The sequence below is a fragment of the Labeo rohita genome, chromosome 25 (genome assembly GCF_022985175.1).
Source record: "Labeo rohita strain BAU-BD-2019 chromosome 25, IGBB_LRoh.1.0, whole genome shotgun sequence".
In the NCBI taxonomy this organism is placed as follows: domain Eukaryota; kingdom Metazoa; phylum Chordata; class Actinopteri; order Cypriniformes; family Cyprinidae; genus Labeo; species Labeo rohita.
The window spans coordinates 10,908,281-10,929,394 of record NC_066893.1 but is presented as its reverse complement, the minus strand read 5'-3'; the positions used below and the strand labels follow the sequence as shown (position 1 = coordinate 10,929,394).

Genomic DNA, 21,114 nt, shown 5'->3' with positions numbered 1-21,114 from the left:
TAAGCTGGTCCTTTGCTGGTTCATGCTGGTCCTTGACCAACAACATGACCAGCAAAAAACCAGCAAAGGACCAGCTTAAACCAGCATCAAAACATACCTACCAGCATATGCTGTTTTTTTCACCAGGGTGGTACCATCGTTCAAAACACATGGTGGTCCTAACGTTCAAAAATATCATGGTGTATTTTTGCTAGTCCATGTTAACAATAACACTTTTAACCATAAATAATAGTGTTAAAGAACCAACTTTATTACAAAAATACAAAATGCCTGAGGGAACAAAATAATTAGCACTCGTTTTCAAAACAGTTAATTGAATCGTACCGTTCGAGTGTATCGTTACACTTAAATGAATCATGTCTTACCAATTTAAAAAACGTCCTGCCCCTGCTGTGCCTAATATGCCTCTGTAATAACGAAAAACAGATAACAAAGCTGCAGCGTGCAATTTAGATTAGCATTAGGGTATTTTAGGGCAATAAGTAATAGAAAAGTGAATTATCACATGTGAAAGCACTTCCCAGTGTATGACAACATATTTTTTCAGGTGTGTGTTGTCTAAAAGTGACTACAATAGAAACAGACTATATCTAATGGAATGGCATTTATTGCACGGCATGCCATTGGCAATGAAAGCAGGTCATGCTGGAATATAAAAGCTGATGTCACTTGGGGGTAAAACACTTGACCTTGATAAGTCTAGTCAGGTGAGGCTGCAAAGACTGAAAGGTTCAAGGCTATTTGTAAATATAACTTATTTTGTTGAACTTTGCTCTGATCAGCTTCAATACGGATTGAGGCTCTTATTTCAGGGATTCATGGGATATATTTTGGGCATGCTATGTTGGACAAGATGAATGAAGATGAATTTACAGATTATCTTATTCAGCTGAGCATTGAAGAGTCTTGTCATGAAGTATTTGCAATATGGAAAAACAGGTATGTACTGTATGTTCACATATCTTTCAAACTAACACTTTGGTATGACTGATTGATGGATTTTATTATTATTATTATTACTATTATATGTTTTTTATTATATGTGCATGTTTTAATGGAAACTGAATAGTTAAAATAGCAAAAAGCAATACTTTCTCTCAGAACGTTGTTATATTTTTGAAGCTCCGCCAGTGATGAGAATTCGAAACTGCTGGCAGCTATCGAGACAGGTAATGAATCAATGTCACTTGTTGGATTCAAATATTTTATTTCTGTTCCATCACTACAAACATTAAAAAAATACTTAAGGTTTCTCAGATCGCACTTGCTGAACCCCCCTGAAGAACCTCAGGACCCTTCTAAAGGTCTTTAAATATTCTTTTGGGTTTCCAAACTTGGTCCTGGAGGGCCAACATCGTGCTGAGTTTAGCTCCAGCTTTTCCCAACTTACCTGCCTGCAATCATGAAGACCTTTGGTGTGTTTAATTGGAGTTGGAGCTAAACGTTCTGCAGGACAGTGACCCTGCAGGAGCAGGATTGGACATCCCTGTGCTATGCTGTATTCAAGAAACTTGAATTCAAGTTTTTTTTCCCCATATGATGAGGTTAGGATGACAAATTTCTCTCTGTTCTTGTGGGTTCCATCTTATTGAACAGGTTCTTCAGATGGGTACATAATCTGAGGAACTCTTAATTGTGCCACAGATGTATTTTTAGTTTTTATAGTGAGATTTTTCCATATTTATATAGGTTCATATAGCTGACACTGTACATAAACACAAAATCTTTGTGGAGAACGAGTTTATATCATGCAATTCTGAGAAAAAAAGAAATAAAAGAGATATAAATTGCGAGAAAAAAGTCAGAATTGCGAGATACAAACTCGCATTTGTGAGAAAATTCTGAATTGCGAGTTTTTATATCCCGCTATTCAGAGAAAAAAGTCAGAATTGGGAGATATAAACTCGCAATTGCGAGAAAAAAGTCAAAATTACGAGATACAAACTTGCATTTGCGAGAAAATTCTAAGTTGCGAGTTTTTATCTTGCAATTCTGACTTTATTTCTCGTAATTGTGAGTTTATATCTTCCAATTCTGACTTTTTTCTCTGAATAGCGGGATATAAAAACTCGCAATTCAGGATTGTCTCGCAAATGTGAGTTTGCATCTCGCAATTCCAACTTTTATCTCGCAATTATGAGTTTATATCTCGCAATTCTGACTTTTTTCTCGGAGTTGCGTGATATAAACTTGCAATTATGAGTTATAAAGTCAGAATTATGAGTTTGTATCTTGCAGTTCTGACTTTTTTTCTCAGAATACCGGGATATAAAAACTCGCAATTCAGAATTTTCTCGCAAATGCAAGTTTGTATCTTGCAGTTCTGACTTTTTTTTTTCAGAATAGCGGGATATAAAAACTTGCAATTCAGAATTTTCTCGCAAATGTGAGTTTGTATCTTGCAGTTCTGACTTTTTTTTCTTTTAGAATACCAGGATATAAAAACTCGCAATTCAGAATTTTCTTGCAAATGCAAGTTTGTATCTCGTAATTCTAACTTTTGTCTCGCAATTCTGACTTTTTTCTCAGAGTTGTGTGATATAAACTCACAATTGTGAGTTATAAAGTCAGAATTGCGTGATAACTCACAATTATGACTTTGTTTCTCAGAATAGTGGGATATAAACTCGCAATTGTGAGAAACAGTCAGAATTGTGAGATAAAAACTCACAATTCAGACTTTTCTTACAAAAATAAGTTTGTATCTCACAATTCTGACTTTATTTCTCATAATTCTGACATATAGACTCGCAACTGTGAGTTATAACGTCCAGTTTTGAGGGGAAACACGACTTACATCTTTTCAGAATTGCAAGTACATATCTCATAATTCTGCCTTAACTCGCAATTGCGTGTTATAAAAGTCAGAATTGCGAGTTTATATCTTGCAATTGCATTTGTATCACGCATTTCTGAGAAAAAAGTCAGAAATGTGAGATAAAGTGTTGCAATCACTTTTTTTTTTATTCAGTGGCAGAAGCGGGCTTCCATAACTACATCTATAATCTGTTCATGTACTCTGATCATAAGGTGATACTGCAGTAATCCGTCAGCTCAGGCAATTTCCTTCAGCCTTCAAGGAAGTTGACAGTAGAGGACTTCTACCAGTCCACCGAGCCGCCATGCAGCCATCAGGGAAAGTACTAGAGGCAATTCTGGGTGAGTCCTGAACATGGATGGATAAAATTCTAATAGAAATTGAAGGTTCGGGTAAGTTACTGAGTCTCAGACATACATGCTTTTCATTTGGTTTTGAGATGTCCGATAATCATATAATCCACAGTCTCTAGTCAGCCAGACTTGGAGGAGAAAGGTAGGAATGGAGAGACTGCCTTGACTTTAGCAGTTCAAGTTGGACTGGAAGAGAATGTCAGGATCCTTCTGGAACATGGAGCACTACCACACAACCCCAACAGTAGAAAGGAGTCTCCACTTCTTCTGGGTAAAGCACAACTTATATGTTGATTAGTTGACAGTACCTGCTTGTACTTTCCATAATAACTATAACTCTCTTCTTCATTTCGTCCAAGCGGTAAGAGTCCGATCTTATCAAATGGTGTACGCTCTCATTTCACATGGAGCTGTGGTGGATCAGGTATGTTCGAAGAGGTGGACGGCACTCCATGAAGCAGCCCAAGTGGGTTGCGTTGACATCTTAATGCTGCTGTTGAGACGTGGTGGCCAAATATCAGTGAGGGACTGTCATGGAGTGACACCGTTAAGCGTAGCAGCAGAATGCGCCAATCTAGAAGTCGTCCAAGTTCTCATTGAAAGTGGTGAGAGATGTTCATCTCACAAATTAAAGATTTGTTTTAAGTCGATTTTAATCCATCTATCTTGACAAGGAGCCGATGTGAATGCACAGTCCTGTAAAGGTGAAAGTGTGCTGATGGATGCAGCCGGTTCTGGAAACCCAGACTGCGTGGAGCTTCTGCTTAATCATGGAGCCTCACCAAACCTGGCCAGCTTGACAGGGCATCTTCCCATTCATCGTGCGGCCTTCGAGGGACACTACCTGTAAGTGCAGAATAATTTGAATTAGGTAAACACTAAAATACCATTAACATGAGAGAGTTGGGTCTTTTTTAACTATTGGCACTTCTATCAGTGCCAGTAGAGTTCGAATCGCAGCTTGAGGACCTTTCCTGATCCTGCCCCCTTCTTTCTTTCCCACTTTGCTTCCTGTCTGCTCTACACTGTCCAATAGAAAAAAAAAAAAAATTAATAAGTAAAAGTAAGGAGATATACTCTCAATTCTGACTTTTTTCTCAGAATTGCGTGATATAAACTCAAGTTATAAAGTCCATTTTTTAAGGCCCGGGGGTTGCACTGTTATCAATTGTGAGTTTATATCTCACAATTCTGACTTAATAATTTACACTTTTTTTCTCAGAATTGTGACACAGAAACTTGCAATTCTGAGAAAAAAAGTCACAATTACCAATTTTGTGATGTTTAGCTTGATTTTCATATTGTTCTGCACATAAGTTCCCAAATTTGATTTGCAGTTCTTGTAAACAAGTCCAGTAAAAGTAGCTAAAGAGACAATTAAGTAATTAATTAATTAGAGGAAAAATTATAGCCGTTTTGGAGTTCCCCTGAGAAAAGATGCATTTATCTACAAAAGCACTAAAATATAGGTTTTCCTCACACTTCATTTTATTTCCATCTTTATTTCCATTTTATTTCCATTTTTTTTTGAGCAAACACAAATTTCTTGTGGGAAGGCAAAAGTTTTGCGAGCAAACGCAAAAATTATTGGGGAAACTTTGCTGTGGAACACAAAATTACATTTACATATAATTTTCCTTTTTTTTTTTTTTTTTTTTTTTAATCCATCACTCTGTAGAATTATAATTTTTAAGGAATCGATTTAAATTATTTTTTCAAATATACATTTTGGTTTTGTTTGTGCGCATTTCACTCTTCGGTAAGATCATAAAATTATACATAATGATCCAGTTTTTATGACGGGTTTGATGGAAATCTACAAAAAATGGCAAATAAGCAAAATAAATGCTGACATAGAATAAAGTTTCCAAGTCAATCGAATGTGACATTTATTTAATAAAAGTGTGTTAGTTTTAATAAAAATTAAACCCATGGACAAAAGTTGAAGAAACAATGGAAGGTCACTTCTGCCACTGAATAAAAAAAGGTTATTGTGACTTTTTTTTTTTCTCAGAACTGTGATATAAAGTCAGATTTTTTGATTTCAGAATTGCTGATATGAACTCACAATTGCGAGGTATAAATTCAGAATTTCAAGATATAAACTCGCAATTGCGAAATATAATCTCATAATTCTGACATTTTTCTCAAAATGGTGTAATATAAACTCAATTGCAAGTTAAGTCAGAATTTTGAAATATAAACTCGCAATTGAAAGATATAAACTCACAATTCTGACTTTTTTTCTCAAAATTGCGAGTTATAAAGTTAGAACTGAGAGATATAAACTCGCAGTTGCTTGATATAACAATTCTGACTTTTTTTTCTCAGAATAGCAGGATATAAACTCAATTTTGAGAAATGAATTGTAAGTTTTTATCTTGCAATTCTGACTATTTCTCGCAATTGCGAGTTTATATTTCGCAATTCTGACTTTTTTTTCCCTTCACAATTTTGAGATATAAACTTGAGTTATAAAGTCCAATTGATATGTTATCAGAACTGCGAGTTTATATCTCGCAATTGCATGTTATAAAGTCAGAATTGCAAGATATAAGCTCGCAGTTCTGAGAAGAAAGTCAGAATTATGAGTTAATGTGACGTAATTCTAACTTAATTTCTCAGAATTGCGAGTTTATATCTCACAATTCTGACTTTAAAACTCTCAGATGTGAGGTTATATCGTAATAAAAATATAAAAAGTCAGAATTCCGAGATCTAAACTTGCAAGTGCAAGAAAAAAAAGTTAGAATTGTGAAAAAAAAAAGTCACATTTTTTGTTCAGTGGTGGAAACGGGCTTCCATAAGAAACCCCTATGAACAGTCAAAGTGAAAAGGGTAAGTGATCAAAAGAACCTTACACACATACTTACCTGTGTCATACCAATTCTATTCACAGTGTACTAAAAATACTGCTATCAGTCACAAGCAAGACAGCTCTCATCAAGTCTGGCCAGAGTCCAGTACACTCTGCTGCCGACGGAGGTCATGCACAATGCCTGCAGCTCCTGATTGACAGCGGTTTTGATGTGAACGCTCTCCTTGACGAAACCATCTCCGACAACTACAGCGACATGCGTAGGAGCGCCCTTTACTTTGCCGTCTCAAATGGAGATTTGACTTGCGCTGAGATGCTGCTGAATGCTGGAGCCAAACCAGACCTGGATCCCCTGCAGTGCCTCCTAGTGGCGGTGAGAGCTGGGAGGTACGAGATTGTCAGGATTCTTCTGGCCAGCCAAGCAGATGTCAACTGTTACTTCACAGAGGTCAATGACACAGTGTTTCCCACTGCCTTACAATACTGCCTGAAGGATGAGGAGATGATGCGATTACTTCTTAATAATGGATATGATGTAGACAAATGCTTCCACTGTCACCACGACTTCCATTTCACCCTGGGGTCTATTTGGAAGGACATATTTCTACATAAACCACGTTGTGTCATCTGTGAGGGAGAAGACAATATACCTGTGAGTTTTGGGCCTGATTATAGTAACCACATTTTGGGGGGGAAAAAAGTTCTGTTCCAAAACCTACATAGATAACATTTTAAGCACACTTTTACCTCGCTTTTTCAAAGAGCAGCATAGTATAATAAGTACCGCATTTGGTTTGAAAATGAAAGTATGTTTGATACAGTATTATTGTACATCCACCATGCTGTCACTTTCATGTGGCCTACGGCACCAGTTGCGTCACTTCACTGCCACTCACAACTCCTCTCCCATGGCCTCATGGGATAGTAAAGTGTGCACAGGTGGAAGTATAGGATATCTGTGTACTTTTTACTAGCTGTTTTATGATTACCATAAATTCAGACACTATTTGGCTCATGTACTGTTTTCAGCCTACTATATAGTTTGCAAGAAGGCATATTTGGACGGGCTTGCTTTGGCTAGGGTCAAAGGAAAAAGGAAGCATTATGAAGGAAATCCCAGAATGCACTATGCCAAGTTAAAAAATGTGACTGAAGGTCACAGGTTCTAGTAAAATACACTAGATTATACTGATTGTAAATATTTAAATTCAGTACTGTGAAATGTAAGAAAAGCCTTGTTTACAACAGGTACTAAAGGGATAGTTCTCTCATGTCCACCCTCATGTCATTCCAAACCCATAAGACCTTCATTCATCTTCAGAACACAAATTAAGATATTTTTAATGAAATCTAAGAGCTTTCTTACCCTGCACACAGCAATGCAACTGACACACTCAAGGCCCAGAAAGATAGTAAGGTAGAAAGGTAGTAAGCACTGATGTCACATGAACTACACTGATCAAAATTATAAACACAACACTTTTTATTTTCATGAGCTGAACTCAAAGATCTAAGACTATTTCTATGTACACAAAAGGGCTATTTCTCTCAAATATTGTTCACAAATCTGTCTAAATCTGTGTTAGTTAGCACTTTCGTGAGGGGGAGGGGGGTAGTATCTGGTGTGTAGTATCTGGTGTGACCACCATTTGCCTCACGTAGTGCAACACATCTTCGCATAGAGTTGATAAGGTTGTTGATTGTGGCCTGTGGAATGTTGGTCCACTCCTCTTCAATGACTGTGCGAAGCTGCTGGATATTGACAGGAACTGGAATGTTTTCAGCTTCCAGGAATTGTGTACAGATCCTTGCAACATGGGGCCGTGCATTACAATGCTGCAACATGAGGTGATTGTCACGGATGAATGGCACAGCAATGGGCCTCAGGATCTCGTCACAGTATCTCCTTGCATTCAAAGTGCCATCAATAAAACGCACCTGTGTTCGTTGTCCATAACATATGCCTGCCCATACCATAACCCCACCATGGGCCACTCGATCCACAACGTTGACATCAGCAAACCGCTCACCCACACAACACCATACACACTGTCTGCCATCTGCCCTGTACAGTGAAAACCGGAATTCATCAGTGAAGAGAACACCTCTCCAAAGTGCCAGACGCCATCAAATGTGAGCATTTGCCCACTCAAGTCGGTTACGACAACAAACTGCAGTCAGGTCGAGACCCTGATGAGGATGACCAGCATGCAGATGAGCTTCCCTGAGATGGTTTCTGACAGTTTGTGCAGAAATTCTTTGGTTATGCAAACCGATTGTTGCAGCAGCAGTCTGGGTGGCTGGTCTCAGATGATCTTTGAAGTAAAGATGCTGGATATGGAGGTCCTGGGCTGGGGTGGTTACACGTGGTCTGCGGTTGTGAGGCCGGTTGGATGTGCCACCAAATTCTCTGAAATGCCTTTGGAGATGGCTTATGGTAGAGAAATTAACATTCAGTTCAAGGGCAACAGCTCTGGTGGACATTCCTGCAGTCAGCATGTGACATCTGTGGCATTGTGCTGTGTGATAAAACTGCACATTTTAGAGTGGCCTTTTATTGTGGCCAGCCTAAGGCACACCTGTGCAATAATCATGCTGTCTAATCAGCATTTTGTTATGCCACACCTGTGAGGTGGATGGATTATCTCGGCAAAGGAGAAGTGCTCACTAACACAGATTTAGACAGATTTGTGAACAATATTTGAGAGACATAGGCCTTTTGGGTACACAGAAGAAGTCTTAGATCTTTGAGTTCAGCTCAAAATGGGGGAACAAAACAAAAAGTGTTGAGTTTATAATTTTGGTCAGAGTGTGTGTATATATATATATATTTTTTTTTTTTTTAATTCAGTACTGTGAAATGTACAGAAAAGCCTTGTTTACAACTGGTATTAAAGGGATAGTTCTCATGTCGACCCTCATGTCATTCCAAACCCATAAGACCTTCATTCATCTTCAGAACACAAATTAAAATATTTTTAATGAAATCCAAGAGCTTTCTGACCCTGCAGCGACAGCAATGCAACTGACACACACAAGGCCCAGAAAGATAGTAAGATAAAAAGGTAGTAAGCACTGATGTCACATGAACTATTTTACCGACATCCTTACTACCTTCCTACCCAGTCTATGCAGGGTTGCGGTTTATACATTATATTACAAAATCACATTTTACTGTCTGGTTATGTAAGGTAGTTGGTAAGACAAAGTAAGGTTGTTGCCCTACGTGTAGTAAGTGATGTATTAGCCTATTTTAGCGAGATGAGTGATCTTTTTCTGCTCTAGAAGTCAATGTCCAATTGTCACCAAAATTTGCTCAGATCATCTTCAGAGAAAGCTGGCAAAAAGTTATCAAAAGATTTCCGATAGACCAAACAGTTGAAGCACATTAACAAATCTGACGAAATTCACACAAAAATTGACATAAGGCTATATTTTCACAATGCTTTAGCAGATTTTGACCAAACTTGGTTCATTTTATACCAAGCATGACCTGAGGGCACATGAGTACATTTGGCACAGTGCAACCGACTGTTCAAAAGATACAGAAATTGACTTTTTTGCTAATTTTTGAACAGGTTGACCAAAAATCATAAGACTGATCTTATTAGATTCGAATTGGCATACTGAATAAAATGAAATTCACACAAAAATATAAAAGTTATATTTTTTGCAGTGCTTTTGCGGATTTTGACCAAACTTGTGCATTTTATACCTAACATGACCTGAAGGCACATGAGTACTTTTGGCACAGCGCCATCTACTGGTCAAAAGGTGTCAAATTGTACATTTTTGTTGATTTCTGAACAGTTTGACCATTGTTATGAATCTTAGAAGAACCACCTGCCGGAAAGTTATGAAATTTGGCACACAGATAGAGGACAGTCTCATCATTAACCCCAGCAAATTTTGAGTCTCTATTTCAAACTCTGTAGCGCCACCAACAGATCAAATGTACACATGTTTCTGCTACTAACTTTTGAACCGTGAGGTCTAGAAGCACAATTCTTTTTTCCTCTGATTTCTTGGCTCATGCAGAGTCCAAACTAAAGAAACAAAAGACAATAAAAGAAACAAAATTCTACAGGTCAAGACTTTTCGCAATTTTGTAAAAAAAAACTGCTTTTTCGAACTCATTCTAGACGGTTTGTCTGATTTTCACCAAAATTGGCTCAGATCATCTTTAGATAAATTTGGCAAAAATTATCAAAAGATTTCTGATAAACCAAACTGTTCTTGTAAAGCGTGTTACAAATTTGATTAAATTCACCCAAAAAATTTACATGACGCTATATGTTCGCAATGCTTCAGTGGATTTTGACCAAACTTGGTATGTGTAATACAAAGCATGACCTGAGGGCACATGAGTAGTTTCAGCACAGTGTCACCTACTGGTCAAAAGATATGAAATTGTCATTTTGTTAATTTCTGAACAGTTTGACCAAAAATCATAAGATTGATCTTGTTAGATTCAGAGTGGCATACTGAAGTGTATTGTTATGAATCTTTTAGAACCACCTGCGGAAAAGTTATGAAATTTGACACACAGATAGAGGACAGTCTCATCATTAACAACAGCAAATTTGGAGTCTCCGTCTCAAACTTTCTAGTGCCACCAACAGGCCAAATCTACACTTGTGTTTCTGCTAATAACTTTTGAACCGTAAGGTCTAAAAGCAAAATTCTTTTTTCTTCTGATTCCTTGGCTCAATGTACATTTCCATGGGTCAAGATTTATAAAAGTTTAGAATTTTACGAAAAATTGACTTTTTTGAACTTGTCCAAAACGGTTTGTACCATTTTAATCAGAATTGGCCCAGATTATCATTAGAGCATTTGGTCAACACGTTTTCATAAAGCACGTTAATGAATTTGACAAAGTTTGTGAAAAATGGACATGAGGCTATATGTCCACAATGCTATAGCGGATTCTGACCAAACTTGGCATGTATTGTAACAAGCATCAACAAAGTAGCCAAACTCATGATACAAATGTCTTTAACAAGCGTCTGCAACCCTACTCCTGGAGAGCTACCATACTGCAGAGTTTAGCTTCAACCCTAATCAAACACACCTGAACCAGCTAATCAAGGTGTTCAGGGCTACTTGTGTTGGAGCAGGGTTGGAGAACCCTGGTCTTCAGTGAGTAATTAAAGACAGCTTAATTGCTGCTTGCAGCTATATTTGTAAATGTTACCATTTATTACAGATGACTAGATTAATAATACAACATTTAAATTGCTATGTTTATGTCACCATTACTTCACAGTTTTGTGACTTCATGAGTTTGTGCTGCTTGGTTGGCCTGTCAGGACGAGTGGTACTGATCCTACTGGACTATGTCAGCCACGTCCCCCTCTGCTCACGACTGAGATCCATCCTGGAGAAACAAAAGGAGTGGGAAGACATATACACCATCTTGAGTGAGTTCACTGGGTTTACATTTAATTACGTATCTGTATCTGTCTCTCTATGACATATGAGAGTCTCATTCTGGGTCAGATGAAGAAACTTCTCCAAACTACAGCTCACAGTCCAAATGCATGTGAGAAGACAGTACCTGTTTTCTAGCAATAGATCGATGGTTCTCTAGTCTCAGGGAATGCAGACTAATAGCTTTTGAATTTCTTCCAGACAACCCACGATCCCTGAAGCACCTCTGTCGTCTGGAAATCAGAAAACACATGACCGTTAAAAGACTTTGTAATACCACTATAATGAATTCTTTTCCACCTCTGATTAAAAATTACCTGCTGTACAAGGAATACGATCGGACTTGAAGCAAGTATAACAATGAATCTTTTCTTGTCAGAAATGTTCTTTCATTGAATGTTACATATCGTATTATGTACTGTATGTGATATATAACACAATTTGTACTGTATAGATTAAGTTTTAGTAGCATGTTAATCATATTTATGCAACATGGTGAATTCTATACTTACAAAAATGATTCTGTAACAGCCTGGGATATTCATATGTCAGTTTGACAGTGCCATTGTGCTATAACCAAGTTTTCTTCTGCTGCACTGTCATTTATTCTTTGTTTCAGCTTCTAAACTCCTTTAGACACTTTGGAGTTAGAACAAAACTCTGTTGTTGTTCATCCAAGTCATTGTCTATTATCCCTCTTTCTATTTTTTCCCTCCTTTTTTGCATTTTATAAGCCATACAGTCATAATCACCTAACTTGAAACTCCATGATACTGTTTATAAACATCTCTATGCTGTTAATTTGTAAACTCACATTTATATTTTCGCTGATATTTGTAGTTATTCTTTCATAATCCTCATAAAATCTTTATTCCTTTATTTGCTCCTCTTAATCATATGGGCTGAAATCCAACACATTATCCAAGAACTGTAAAAGATTAAACATTAAGACAGTTAAAGCATTTTCTCAAGGTTCTTTTAAGCCACTGTGAGACCTTCGAAGACTTCGCCTCTAGTTATTCATTAAACACACGGTGGCTGTAATGCAGTGACTCAGGGATTTCCTCAGCTGCAAAGTTATGCCTGCACTGTATACAGTATATCAGGCTATAAAAATGTATACTGTGTGACTACACAAATATCAGAAATTGGTGTGTTAAATTGTTATTAAAAACCTATGCACATTTAATAAAACAACGATCAAGTGAATATGTGGTCATTTGACTTTAATGGTGTGCATGGCAAAGACCAGAGCAGGTGAACGCCAAATTTAGATGCATGTCTGTTGCTGTTTTGAGCATGGGAAGGGGGGCAGTCAAGTCCAGATTGAGTGCAGCTAAAGTACTTGCACAGCAGTGAGAGACGCGTGATTTCACTGGAACTGTTTTACACAAGGTGAGATTAGAGCCTTTGTTTACTGTTCGGTGAAGCGTGAATGATTCATTGGAAGTGGTGGACGAAGTGTCTGTCAGTTGTGCATGCCCTAGTTCAGCAGTTCTTCGAAAGTAACGCAAGTTAGTTTCCAGCTGTGCATAAGTGTTGAAATCTGCCTGTTCAGCTGGGAGAACTGTAAAAATGTAAGTGTTTCTGTGAAAGCAACTACTTTGGAAAAGACAGACGAAGTGAATTTCGCAGAAACTGAACGGTCACCTCAACCAATTATATGACTAAAGTGTCATATTAAAATATTCTGAGAATTCGTTTTTGGCTCAGACTATACACTTGACATTTAAGATGCCTTTTATGACACTTATCACGAACAATGTGAGTAAAAACATTGCATGACTCTCCACGTGTTCATATAAAAGCTTTTTATTTACCTCCAGGAAAAATGGACCCATCAGGTGACTTAGACGATGACGACGAGCTTCTTGATGCGGCAATCCAACTGAGCATTCAAGAGTCGTGTAAAGACATTGCCTCTCTCGGAAGGTGTGATGTTCACTTAAGAAGTCGCCTTTTGGAATCTTGAAATAAAGCAAATGTGTCTTATTCGTTATGTTACCATCCACTTTTTCTATTCTGCAAATAAATCCAGTGTGGAACATCAAAAGATCTTGGATGCAATATTCCGAGGTGAAATTTCCCTCCAGATATTATGCTTGCTGTAAAACAATCATGTTAAATGGATAATACACATTAAACAGTGCATCATTGCATTTGGGTGAATTGCGTTGTTAAATGAGGATAAATCGCTATGTTGCTAAGAGCAACATTGTTTCATCTGGCCCCACAGGTGACCTCTTTGCTCTGCAGGAACTGTCGGACTATCCTGCCGCATTCACCGAGGTGGATAGCAAGGGGTGGTATCCAATTCATAGGGCTGCTGTCCAGCAGTCTGTGCAGGTGCTGGAGATGGTACTTTATGGTGAGCCATTTCAAAATACAATGATTTTGAGTAACTTAAATATTGGACACAATATCGCAAGTTACTTTGAGCAATTTTGCTCTACAGGTTAAAATAGCAGTATCAGCCATTGCATGTCTCAGAGCAACACATATTAGAATGAATCATTGTTTCTTAATGAATCATTTACATAAATAATTCAGTGACTCTTTTCAAAGTCACTTGTTTAATTCCTCTAATAATGTTTTTTGAACAAATTGGTTGAGTGAATGATTCAATGACTCATTTACCATAACAGCCACTTGTTTCTTTTCTAAATAAACAAAACACTCTCTTAAAAGTCACTTATTTAAAAAAATAGTTCACCCCAAAATGAAAATCAGCCCATTATTTACTCACCCTCCAGGCATCCTAGGTGTATATGACTTGCTTCTTTCAGACAAATCCAATCAGAGTTATATTAAAAATTATCCTGGCTCTCTTAAGCACTATCGTGTCAGTGGGCAGGTGTTTTTCTTCATCAGTCTAAAACAAGTCCAATAAAGTGCATCCATCAATCATGGTGCAGTTGCACCTCGGGTGCCCCGAGATTGAATCCGGCCTTGTGGAACTTTCCCAATCCTCTCCCTAATAAAAAGTGCCTCACACAGCTCTGGGGTGTGAATAAATGCCTCCTGTAGCGAATCAATGCAGTTTAAAATGTAATCACTTTAATCTAGCTAGCACCAACTGATCGTACAGATAAGCAGCTCCTGGCCAATGATGCACGATGTCGGTGTTGCACATGCACCTGTGAGTCTCGTGAAAACCAATGTTTGTTTACAGAAGCAAAGGAAGCAAAGTTTCCTGATTTTAGCAAAGGAAAACCAGTCCCCTCTTGGTTTATATCGAAATCCTCTGACATGTTTCTTTACAAATTCTCTTTTTGTACTTCTAATTCATAAATGTTTTTTGGTTACTCAATGGCGCGGTCACGCTTGTCACGTCCGAACGGTACATGCGCAATGCCAACGTATTACGTTATCCACCTGGGGCGTCTTAAGTGTACAACAGTGAGCGTGAATTAGATTAAAGTGATTATTATATTTTAAATATGGATATTTTTCTTACAAAAACACATTGACTCGCTGCAGAAGGCACCTCCCGGGGGCACTTTTTATGATGGATGGATGCACTTTATTGAACTTGTTTTGGACTGTTGAAGAGAAACACCCACCACCCATTGCCAGGATACAGACAGGAAGAGCCAGGATAATTTTTAATATAACTCAGATGGGCTTCGTCTAAAAGAAGGAAGTCATATACACCTAGTATGCCTGGAGGGTGAGTAAATAATGTGTAAATAATGTAATTTTCATTTTTGAGTGAGCTATCCATTTAATTCCTCAATTGACCCTTCGCAAAAGTCCGCCCTCCTTAGTTACTGTCAAACAAACAATGCCGCTCTCACACTACACATTCTCAGGCAGTGAGACAATAGCGTTTCAAGCGGAGTCCCCCAATAAAGTCACGTTCCGGGGTGTAAAATACACATATTTTTGCATTCCAGGGGCTAAATATGACGTTATTGGGGTTGCTTAAACCCGCGGACATGAAAAACAACCCGCGCCAACAGTATTCAAGTATCTTGACTTGGCAACACTGTTTGCTGGACAAAATGGCGAATTCAGCATTATGATTGGTCAGATCTCGTCAATCAAGCTGCTTGCGAAGGGTCATGTTTTTATGTACAAACTGGTTGAGTGAATGGTTTAGTGACTCATTTACAATAGCAGTCACTTGTTTCATTCGTAAATGAACAAAACAAAATGACTCAGGTCAGATATATTCCTACAATAGGGCTGTGACGATAAATCGATGCATTGCGATTCGCGGGTCAATTTTGCGATTTTCCAAATGCATTGCAATTCTCTTTGGAATCTATTTTGATATTAGTTTTTAACAGCAGGAGGCTTTAGATCATCTTTAGAGCATTCTGGCAAAAACTTATTAAAAGCTTTTTGATACACCAAAACGTTTTCATAAAGCGCGTCGACGAATTGATGAAGTTTGTGCAAAAATGGCTTTAACCTTTTAAAAGTTTATGAATGATTATTTTAGGTTCAAGTGTGTATAAGGAATTGTTTGAAGTTTGAACTTGTTCGATTCAGAGTGGCATACTGAATCCAATGATACCCAGTTTTACTATGTCAGCCATTTTGAGCGTGGATCATTTCGAATTTTACAATAAAATTCTGTATTTCACAAACACTTTATAGCCAATTTGGAGTTCTAACAAACTCTGTAGTGCCACCAACTGGCCAAATTTGCACTTATGCTTCTGCAAATAACTTTTGAATCATAAGGTCTAAAAGCAAAATTCTTTTTTCCTATGATTCCTTGGCTCATGCAGAGTCGAATGCAAATCAAAATCTAAATTTCTACACGTCAAGATCTTTTTTAATTAAAAAAAATAATAATAATAATACTAATAATTTCCTTTTTCTAACTTGTCCTAGATGTTTTTGCCAATATAGGCTCTGATCCTCTTCAGAGCATTGTGACAAAAAGTCATCAAAAGCTTCTTGATATACCAAAACGTTTTCATAAAGAGTATTAACGAATTTGATGATGTGCAAAAATGGACATGAGGCTATATCTCCAAAATGCGTTAGCGGATTCTGACCAAACCATTTTGAGAGCGCTAGTCGTGTAATTCCACCAGGCTCAGAAAGCTTTCATGACGTGAGATTAATGTAAACACAGCCCACTTTGAACACCCTTGTAATTCGATTCAACCTTTTCAAACTTTAAGAATGACTATTTTTGGTTCAAGTGTATGTAAGGAAATGGAAGCAAGCAGAGTACAGCTGTTTCTAAAGCATGCACTACAATCTGCTGTTAAAAACTAAGCTCAGAATTAATTCGAGAAAGAATCACAAAGCATTCAGAAAATCGTAGAATTTTTGTAGAATCATTTCTCAACTGACAACACATCGATTTATTTTCCCAGCCCTATCATACAACACTTAGTGGTTTGGTTGAAAAGGTTCTTACAGGTTGAGTTTAGAGGAGGAAACCGCAGATGGAGAGACGCCATTGATTTTGGCGACTCAAGCTGGGCTGGTGGAGATTGTTAGGACTCTGCTTGAGCACGGAGCTTCACCTAACAGGTTCAACAGCAAAAATGAATCTCCTTTATTATTGGGTAAGTCTCTTTTGCGATTTCTTTATCGTCTTTAGTGCAGGGCTGGACAACTTCGGTCCTGGAGGGCTGCTGTCCTACAGAGTTTACCTAAACCCTAATCAAACACACTTGCCTATAGCTTTCTAGTGATCTTCAAGACATTAGCTTGTTCAGGTGTGTTTCATTAGGGTTGGAGCTAAACTCTGCAAGACAGGGGCCCTCCAAGACCGAAGTTATCCAGCCCTGCTTTAGCGCTTTTATAATGAGTTCTTGTGTTTTGTTTTGGAGCTGTAAGAACAGACTCATTTGAAATCGCCTTTACACTTATATCACGGGGGGCATCGGTGAACCAAGCCTGCCCTAGAAAGTGGACCGCCATTCATGAGGCGGCCAAGGTGGGCTGCACAGACATCCTTGCACTGTTGCTGCAACATGGAGGAAACATCTCGGAGACAGATGAGCATGGCGTGACGCCCATGGGGATTGCTGCGGAGTATGGACAAGCGGAAGCACTGGACATCCTTATTCACTATGGTAATAGTGGTTGACCAATGCTTCTAATCATTTAGGATGATAGTACATTTACGTAATTTCAGTAAACCACTAAACAATGATTTCCTCTACACCAACAGGTGGCGATGTAAATGCTCAGGCGCCAAATGGAGACAGTGTGCTATATGACGCTGCTGGCTCTGGCAATCCGGACTGCATTGAGCTTTTACTTCAACATGGGGCTGATCCCAACGTCGCAAATCTTTCCTTGCAGCTTCCCATCCATCGTGCAGCGTACAAAGGGCATTACCTGTAAGTATAACGAAATATGCTAATCCTTTGCTAGTTTCCTCACCTTGATCTCTAACTAAACTGGACTTTGGAATTGGAAACCGACTTAGACAACATGAGCTTTGCAAGATTTGCCTGGAATTCAACAAATCTAATTAGAATTCACCACTAGATGTTTAACGTTGATAAGTAACAAGTCCCACCACTCTTGTTTTCCTCAGAAAATGTTAACATCTAGTTGTACGATATCTTTACAGCGTCTTAAGAATGTTAATCCCAATAACCACAAGGAGAGCCCTCCGTCTCACAGGCCAGAGTCCAATCCATGCAGCTGCAGATGGAGGCCATGTCCGATGCATGGAACTCCTGGTGGACAGGGGTTTTGACGTTAATGCTCTTCTAGACACGCATGTTTCTGAGAAATATGGAGATATGCGAAAGACGCCATTGTACTTTGCGGTCTCCAATGGAGATGTGACCGGCACCCAGTTGCTGTTAAATGCCGGAGCCAAAACGGATCTGGATCCCCTGCACTGCCTCTTAGTGGCGGTGAGAGCTGGGAGGTACGAGATTGTCAGGATTCTCCTGGCCAGCCAAGCAGACGTGAACTGTTACTTCACAGAAGTCAACGACACAGTGTTTCCCACTGCTTTACAATACTGCTTGAGGGATGAGATGATGATGCGACTGCTGTTAAACTGTGGTTATGATGCAGAAAAATGCTTCTGTTGTCCTCATGACTCAACATGGGGTCGTCCCTCAGAACATACCAGTGAGAAGATTCCAGTAAGTTCACCACTAATGTCTCAGTTCCAAAACCTAGTAAGTTGCCAACTTATGCACACTCCAGACGTGTGTTCCTAAATGTATAACTGAAAGTATACTAAAATATCAATAAAAGGGTTTAACCTAACAAACACTGCCAAAAAATTTTTAAGATTTATTTTTAAGGCTTTTATGAGGATAGAACAGATCAGATTTGACAGGAAGCAAAGTGGGAGAGAGATAGGGTGGGATCGGGAGAGGTCCTTGAGTCAGGATTCGAACTCGGGACGTTTCTTTTTTATGCTATGTATTTTTATGCAAGTTAAGGTTGCAGTATTAGCTTAACATCATGCTAATAGGAAAAACTATTAAAAATCAAATGTGAGCCAAATCTCCAGTGCAATTAACTTGAGTCGATTTCTGTGTATTTTACCCAATATCTGTAATTTTATGCTACTTAAAGTGTTGCAGCTTTAGTTTAGCAACATGCTAATAGTAAAATGTTAAAATCGATTGTGAGTTGATTGTTCTGTACACTAGGAGCCCTAGTTGTATGACATCTGAGTACATAAGTAGATAGCAAGATAACTCACTAGAGGTCAACCGATCGATTGGTTATGCCGATTAATCGGCACCGATAGTTGATAACTGGTTATCGACAAAAATTCATACCGATAGTTTTTCCAGGGCGTTTTGATTCAGTATCTCATTTAAAACTTTTTTAATAACTCACTAGGTTTTGAAACAGAGCTGATGTATTTTAAAGTAACTTACCTTTGCTTTTATCTGTAGTGGCCCATGTATATTTACCTCTGTCTTTATTTTCTGTTGCATGTAGTTTTGTGATTTCATCAGCGTCTCTTGGCTAGCACAGTTCTCTGGAAGAGCTGTACGGGTTCTCCTCGACTATGCCAATCATGTTTCTATCTGCTCCAAGCTGAAAATGGTTCTAAAGAGGCATAAAGAGTGGGATGAAATTTCAGAAATACTGGGTGAGTAGCATAAACAATTCTAGCATGGACACTTAAAGGATTTAAGCCCTTACAGAATGAAAATTTACTGATGATTTACTCACCCCCATGTTGAAAGACGTTCACGTCTTTCTTTCTTCAATCGAAAAGAAAAGGTTTTTGAGAAAGACACTCCAGGATTTTTCTCCATATAGTGGATTTCAATGGGGATCAAAGGGTTGAAGGTCCAAATTGCCATTTCAGTGCAGCTTCGAGGAATAAGGGTCTTACCTAGCAAAACGATTGGTCATTTTCCATATTTTTTAACCACAAATGCTTGTCTTGCACTAGTGCGACTTCACGTATTATGTAGTCACATTGGAAAGTTCACATGCGACGTAAACAAAAGTACCAACCCAGTATTTACAGAGCAAACATGCAAAGAAAGTCAAATGTCCTTTACCAAAAAAGTTAAAACAACGTCAGACGACACACAAGTTGGAAGAGAAAATGAGATTAAGTTTTTCACCCTATCCTGCCTTTTTGAAATGAAGTTAACTAACTGCATGTGACCTTTCCAACGTAATTACGCAATGTGTGAAGTCGAGCTAGTGCAAGACAAGCATTTGTGGTTAAAAAGCATATACATTTAATTAATTAATTAATTTATTTTTTTTAAGAAAATGACTGATTGCGTCACTAGATAAGACCTTTATTCCTTGGCTGGGATCATGTTGAGTCCTTTGATGCTGCATTGAAACTGCAATTTGGACCTTCAACCACTTGATCCCCATTGAAGTCTACTATATGGAAAAAATCCTGGAATGTTTTCATCAAAAACCTTAATTTTTTTTTTCAACTAAAGACAGACATGAACATCTTGGATGACATGGGGGTGAGTAAATGACCAGGAGTTTTTTTTACTGTGAAAGTGAACTAATCCTTCAAGCTATACTCACAAAAATATGAACATCGAAGCATTAATATCACAAAAAAATGACTTTCCCAGGGAATCCACGTTCACTGCAACACCAATGCAGACTTGTCATCAGGAGAGAGATGACCCCACGAAGGCTGGGCGATCCAAAGTTCATAAACTCAGGTCCTTTCCCACCAGGACTGAAGAGCTACTTGACGTACAAAGAATATGATTTGTATGGAAGAATCATGTATCAGGAATAATGGTCTCTCAGGGTAAAAGTTAAGGAGAAAGCACTTTTTGAGAAATTAATATGAGGTTGACATGACCAGAGGTTTCGGTAGTTGTCCATCGTGAGTTCAAAACACTTAAAAATGTGAATGTTAAGTATTTTTAACACTTCACGTTGAACACTACAGTGTGAACTTTGCAAGGACTTTGCCTCAAAAGCAATGTCTTGGTGCTATTTGTGCAATAAAATTATGTTCAAGCTGACAAAAACATGTTTATATCAGAAAAAAAAAAATGTATCTGGTCAATGACCGTTCTATGAATTCAGGCCGTTTTCTGCTTAGTATCACTTACTAACGAACAATCAAGATGTTCCATTTGTTAGCATTTTAACTTTTAATACATAACTTTTACAACACATACACAAGTGGTGTTTGTTGTGTCTATACATTGAACATGAGAATGAATGTCACAACTGTTCTAGAATGACCTGCATTATCACAATTAAAGTAACTAAAACAGGTCATATCT

The 21,114-nt window shown here is 38.1% G+C and overlaps 2 protein-coding genes and 1 long non-coding RNA gene across 5 annotated transcripts; 2 read left to right on the top strand and 1 right to left on the bottom strand.

Moving 5' to 3' along the window:
- The first annotated feature begins 330 nt into the window (after window positions 1–330).
- LOC127156489 (ankyrin repeat and SOCS box protein 15-like) lies at window positions 331–11,859 on the top strand. The gene is made up of 9 exons (XM_051099373.1): window positions 331–939; window positions 1,123–1,169; window positions 3,031–3,159; window positions 3,284–3,442; window positions 3,531–3,776; window positions 3,846–4,017; window positions 6,071–6,641; window positions 11,259–11,412; window positions 11,624–11,859. Exons 1-9 carry the CDS (start codon window positions 842–844, stop codon window positions 11,767–11,769), a joined length of 1,722 nt encoding a protein of 573 aa, XP_050955330.1. The 5' UTR covers window positions 331–841; the 3' UTR covers window positions 11,770–11,859.
- LOC127156494 (uncharacterized) lies at window positions 11,235–13,367 on the bottom strand. The gene is made up of 3 exons (XR_007825757.1): window positions 13,243–13,367; window positions 11,550–11,655; window positions 11,235–11,369 (listed from the first exon to the last, which is right to left on the bottom strand). It is a non-coding gene; the product is annotated as an uncharacterized LOC127156494 (long non-coding RNA).
- Window positions 12,778–21,009, top strand: asb15a (ankyrin repeat and SOCS box containing 15a). 3 transcript variants are annotated; one of them, XM_051099375.1, is made up of 10 exons: window positions 12,778–12,817; window positions 13,249–13,354; window positions 13,461–13,498; window positions 13,659–13,790; window positions 16,798–16,956; window positions 17,290–17,469; window positions 17,568–17,739; window positions 17,976–18,504; window positions 19,322–19,475; window positions 20,443–21,009. In XM_051099375.1, exons 2-10 carry the CDS (start codon window positions 13,254–13,256, stop codon window positions 20,613–20,615), a joined length of 1,638 nt encoding a protein of 545 aa, XP_050955332.1. In that variant the 5' UTR covers window positions 12,778–12,817; window positions 13,249–13,253; the 3' UTR covers window positions 20,616–21,009. The 3 variants fall into 3 exon arrangements, with proteins under 3 accessions (XP_050955332.1, XP_050955331.1, XP_050955333.1); XM_051099374.1 differs by having other exon boundaries at window positions 17,224–17,469; window positions 20,443–21,008; XM_051099376.1 differs by lacking the exon at window positions 12,778–12,817 and having other exon boundaries at window positions 13,247–13,354; window positions 13,679–13,790; window positions 17,224–17,469.
- Window positions 21,010–21,114: the final 105 nt, after the last annotated feature.